Source organism: Conger conger, chromosome 1, assembly GCF_963514075.1.
Source record: "Conger conger chromosome 1, fConCon1.1, whole genome shotgun sequence".
Classification (NCBI taxonomy): domain Eukaryota; kingdom Metazoa; phylum Chordata; class Actinopteri; order Anguilliformes; family Congridae; genus Conger; species Conger conger.
In genome coordinates, this window is record NC_083760.1 from 66169758 (window position 1) to 66175757 (window position 6000).

Below are 6000 nucleotides of genomic sequence, written 5' to 3' on the forward strand. Positions count from 1 at the left end.
GTTCAGAGATGCTCTTCTGCATACCACTGTTGTAATGCGTGATTATTTGTGTTACTGTCATTTTCATGTCAGCTCTGACCAGTCTGGCCCTTCTCCTCTGATCTCTCTCATTAACAATACGTTTCTGCCAGCAGAACTGCTGCTCACTGGACGTTTTTTGCACCATTCTCTGCAAACTCTAGAGACTGTTGTGTATGAAAATCCCAGGAGATCAGCAGTTTCTGAGATACTCTGAAAAACAGCTGAGCCTCTTGACCATGTCTGCAGGCTTTTATACATTTAGTTTCTGCCAAATGATTGGCTGATTAAATATTTGCATTAACACGCTGGTGTACAGGTCTACCTAATAAAGTGCTCACTGGGTGTACATGAATGTGATGGCAAGTGTCTTAATGAAAAGTTCAAGACTATGTGGCTCTCCAGAACCATGGCTGAACAAGCCTTCAATAGCCCCTAATACATCTCTGTGAAAGAGCTGCAACAGACTGACACTCACCAGCATAACAACACACCAGTTGAGGATTCCCCGGTAATTACTGTAGCCACTGGCAGAGCTGAGCAAGGACTCCTGCAGCTTGTGGCAACTGAGAACGAAAATGTGTACAGAGGCAAAAAGAACATAAATCAGAAGTGAAGAAAATACATTCTTAAGCTATGCAAAATATTCCAGAATATTTCTGTAAGGCAGTGTTTCTTCCCCCTGCTCCTGGGGGGAAACTAAGCTCTCCGTTAATTAGGTTTGATTGAGCTGTTCATTGAATGCTGATCTGTATTTGACATCTCCACACTTAATCTACTACGAATTATCTGTGAAAGAATGTGCTGTTCCAACAGTGTTTGAACACATAAAATGGTCAATTTGCATATTAATGAGGCTATACATGAGCTCAATCTTTTTCACAGAACCACAGATACAGACATTGTCAGTCAAAATCTATGTGCATGCTGCAACAATGCTGATACCAAAAACAGACGCATCAGCAGAGAAGAAGGCATAACATTTTTTTTTCACTGTAAATAAAACTGCATTAGCAGGGGGTTGTTTTAACAGGCCTAACTGGTCCTTATAGTGTAGTATATGTGTCTGGGCATAAACTGGAACAGAAAATTGGAAGATACTGTAACTTTTCCATCCACTGTTTGTATGCATGTACAATGCAGCTGATAAGTATTTGGACAGTGATACATGTTTTTGCTCTGTACTCCCACAAAAAAACAATTACTATTTTGGCTATCCATATTGGCTGAACCATGTACGAATCACATCCCTTTTTATACAGTCTCCCCCAACTTTAGGGGACCAAAAGTAATTGGACAAATTAACACAAAAATAAAGTAATCATATTCAATATTTCCTTGCAAATCCTTTGTAATCAATGACTGCTTGAGGTCTACGATCACTAGATGCTGGGTATCTTCCTTGGTGATACTCTGCCAAGCTGGTCCTGCAGCCCCTCTTATGCTCATGCTTGTTTTGGTGGCTATTTGCCTTCAGCTAGGGAGATGCATGCTCAATTGGATTGAGGTCTCAGGTGATTGACTTGGCCAGTCAAGTACATTCTAGTTCCTTGGCTGACCTGTATGGTGTTTGGTTCAGCCATAGTTAGTTCTCTTGTATTCATGATGGTGTAGGCTATGCCTACAGGCTCCAGGTGCAATCTCCACAGATGAAAACAATGACTCAGCACAAAAACTGCTTTTTCTATAAAATGGTAAAATGTATATGCATGTAAATACACATTTTTTAAAAATCTGATTGTCTGTAGTTCTGTCATCAAAATGTCTTAGGAATATAGCATAAATAACACATTTCACCCTATTCTTACCATACTTTTTAGAGGGCACTGTATGCAAACAGTTCATGGAAAAAGCATCCCCTGACTTCCAGAGATCCAATGTATCCCCAAACAGGTGTATAGCAAAGCATACTGGGTGGTATAAATAACTTGCATTCATCCCACAGCAAAATATCACAACAAAATATCTTTGGATTTCCAAAACTGGACTTTCCAAACAAATGCGTTTTAGTGCAACAAGAAAATCCAAAACTTTCAAAAACTTTTCAAACTAACAGACAACTTAAATCTTGAACTTAGATTGCTTAACACTTCGTTCACCTTTGTTACAGCCCCAATCTTTCAATGGAAGAATCTACTTTTATACCTTTGGGAAGTACTGCCTCTGGATATGCATACTCCAAAACAGGAAAAGTACGCCAAAGCTGAAATTGTATGTGTGTGGGCTGTATGTGTGACCATAATACTAACAATAAGATATTTTGGGGAAGTTTTATTAAATGTATGTATCCTACCACAGTATTGCAATGCAAGTGCCTCAGTTCTAAAAGAATGTTTCTGTGTGGTATCTAAACACCACAATTACAATACATAATGTGGTGTCTGTTACATAAACACAAAATAGTTTTGAGATATCCTATCACATAATATGAAAATGTAACCTGTCTGAATATCTCTGGTTTAAATGTCTGCTACATGCATACCTGTAAAATATACAATAAAAAATATTCTACTAAAACTAAATTAATTCCAGCCCCATACACATACATACGATGTTAATAGTGATAATGATATAATTGTATATTTCAGTGGTCACAGTTTCTGGTTTAATCTGTGGTCCCACCTTACAGTATGTAAGCAGCACTGCAGACACACCTATCAAAGAACAGGTTTCACAACACAAGCTCACTGAAATGGACAAAGGATCCCTAGTAAATGGATCTCTCTCTCATAAACATTATGTGGGTGTTGTGAAAACTGGAATTACATTTAAAGCTACATTACAGTACAAGTATGAACTGTTGAAAATCTTGTCCCCATTGACAATGACAGCCAGTTGCTTAGATTTCTTTATTAAAAATATGTCAAGCACACCAACATCACTGAGTTGGAGCAGTGTTGTAATGCAGAATGGGTTATTGGTTATTGCTGCTCAGGGGGTCACACCAGGTACTGAAAGCAAGGGTTCACATACTTTTCCAAACAAAGCATTTCATGTTTGATAGTTTCACTCAATAAATAAATTATAAAAGAATAATGTTTTTTGGGTTTTTTGTTGTTCACTTCAAGTTTTAGGATTTAAGATTAAGATGTGATCACATTTTAGATTAATTTATGCAGATATACAGACACTTCTAAAGGGTTCACTAACTTTCTAGCACCACTGTAGATATTTATTGTACAAAAATATTTTTTTCCTACTTAACTTTAACAAGGTGCTTCTTAACCCAAATATCAAAAGGTTTTTCTAAATATATTTTGGCATTTATATTTTAAGTGGTATGTATGCGGAAAATATCAGAAAATCTGAATTTGTACATAATCTTGTTAAAATACTTCATGAATAAAACTCATTTTTGAAAAGCCCCTCTGTAAACGAGCAGCTATTGAGTCATTCGTCGCATTGAAAATAATATACAATAATATGCAAATTTGCACAGCTCGTTCGCATATATTCGTAGTAAATGAAAGCCACAATACAAGGAAAAACTACATTTGTGTCCACGTTAAAAATATAATAATGTAATTTTCATTGGAGGAAATGATTCCTCCCCCCCCCCCAGATTCCCTCCCTTTAAAACTGAGACTGACGGTCAAGCTCATACTCTTTTTGGTGTAAGAATGTGGTCTGCACTCCAGAAGAGGGTGTTTGTTATTGGGTAGAAACAGCGAGGAACAACCGACCCCCCGTCTCCCCTACCTGTCCCCTACCACATAGTTTTAAAGTTTAATAATGGGACAGATTTTGACACCGTATCCACTTCCTCAAATACTATACAATAGGCTGCAATTCTTACAGACAAAAGGAATGTCTTGAGCACGTTGCCTACCGCAGAATAATGAAGATTTTGTTATTTCGCAAGCTAGCCCAAACATGTAGCTATAGTTCGCCTACAAAAATATTCAATATGATTTTTGCATAGGCTATTTGTTCTAGTTATGCCTACATATATGGTTACTTAAACTTAATCTACAATACATTTAAAATTACGTTTTATTGAGCTGCTAAGTGGCACAGAACTGCATGAAATTGTAGGTTAACTAAACTTACAAAAGTTATCAGTGGCCCGACAGTGTTTATTTTTTTCCAACACGTGGCCGCCCATCCGATAACCACATTCAGCTAGCAAAAGTAAGAATATTTAAAATCAATTTATTTAACTAGTAGCCAAGGCTAAGCGATAGTTTAGCTACGATCGACAAACTTCATTAAACTTAATTTACTAAATTAATTTTGCATTGACCATTAGCTGAATTGTAACTTAGTTCATTTCGATTTGTGAACGTTCAATGGGCTACATAGCAACGTTACCCTGGTAAAAAAAAAAACACCATGCTGAAAAAAAGAAGAAGTTTTGAAACAGTTGACAGCTGGTTGACCAGTTAGACCAGCTCCATACTCAACATGGTTTGATCTGCTTAAGCTATATTTTAAAACAACTGGTAGCTGGTATTAAATGGATTTTACACCAGGGTACGCTATTTATTTTTTTCTTTTTTTTTCTTCAAGGAGTGGGTGATGTTCAGTAGCGTAACATTAGCTGACGTATGTTACAGCACAGTGGTAGGCAAGGCTTCCCCTTGAACAAACACCGTGCAATGCAAATGAGCGTTCATGTAGACTTTAAGTTTAACGTTACGTACTATCATAAATATATAGCTATTCCCTTTCACGAATGTAGGTAACCATTGCACAGGATACTTTAACCACTCTATCAAACTTCTGGTAACAACAGTAACACTATGTTGGCACACCTTACCTGAGTTTCCCAAAGAACCGAATTTCATTTTTCCCTCTATCTTTTGCTGCAGTAACGTGGGGCGATTCGTGTACACTTTCCTTGGAACTGCTGTGGCAGTCCTGCTTCACATTTGATAGTTTATTATTTTTGGATGCAGCGAATTGCCCATTTGCTTGTTTCAAAGTAGCGCCAGCAGAGGCGGCTCCAGAGATTGAACTCCTTCTTTTGCGAGTGACAGGGCCTTTCTCGACTCTTTCGTTCATGTTCTTTCAAATGCATTAATCCTCTGCTTAGCGATACCAGTTTTCTATTCCAACTGAACTCCCAGCTCGGCGCCGATGCTGAAAATCGTAGCCTATGTTACAAGCGCACAACGATGTCTGCTTTACGTTCAGTGCCGCGTTAATCGTAGCTACAACTTTCACCTAATTTGAACCTACACTGTCCCTTTTCAGAACCATCGAATTCTGGGAGTTGAAGTCTTCAGTCTAACCGTTTTTAGCAACGGTTGGTCAGTTATTTGCATGGTTAAAAAAAGGTTCCATAAGCTTGTGTCTGGTGGTTGGTGGGCCACTCTTTTTTTTTGTACCCACGTGCACGAGTATTAACACGGAAATTGTGCCAATAATTAATTAATTAGTTCACTCTTTGCTGAAGCCGGTATCCCATAACACATCTAACACCTTAATGGGCACTTGGATTTGATACCCGGAGTTAAACCAGGCTATCAACGTTATTCAAACATGCCTGTTCCAAGTAGCTATATTAAAACACTGCAGCCATACTTTAGATTTGTGGAGTGATGGATTGTTATTAATGGCTAGCTAATCTATTTTAGCGCAGACACATGACCCACTGGGGTGAGATGGGTTAACAAACTGGCATAAATAAATGGTTTCTACCTTTCCCTGGAGTTTTCCCTCCATTTTAAAAAGGTCAAACCACAGGAATTACCAGATCTTTACCACAATGTGTTACTGTTTTGGTTTAATTTTGTGGACAGAACTGTATGGATTAAATAAAACAATTTAATTTGAGATTAGACTGCTTGCATTTGTACTATTGACAAGTGTGTCTGGAAAATAGGTTTGGTAACTGTTTAATTATTTTATGCATGTATAGGCTACAGATTGCTATTTCCAGCTTCACTTACACTGGGCTACTTTTGTGAATTCAGGAATGCAAGGTAAGTTTGCTACTTCCGTTCCTTTAGGCGTGGAATAAACCAGAGGTAGCTGAAG

The 6000-nt window shown here is 37.9% G+C and overlaps 1 protein-coding gene across 1 annotated transcript in view; it reads right to left on the bottom strand.

The window, feature by feature from the left end:
• LOC133134883 (diacylglycerol O-acyltransferase 1-like) overlaps positions 1 to 5262 on the bottom strand; it is a 25167-nt gene extending 19905 nt beyond the window's left edge. Inside the window, exons 1-2 of the mRNA XM_061251448.1 lie at positions 4778 to 5262; positions 497 to 584 (exon numbers count right to left, since the gene is read on the bottom strand). Of these exons, the coding sequence (XP_061107432.1) occupies positions 497 to 584; positions 4778 to 5022 (333 nt within the window). The 5' untranslated portion in view covers positions 5023 to 5262. The remainder of the gene's footprint in view (positions 1 to 496; positions 585 to 4777) is intronic.
• Between the last annotated feature and the right edge of the window lie 738 nt (positions 5263 to 6000).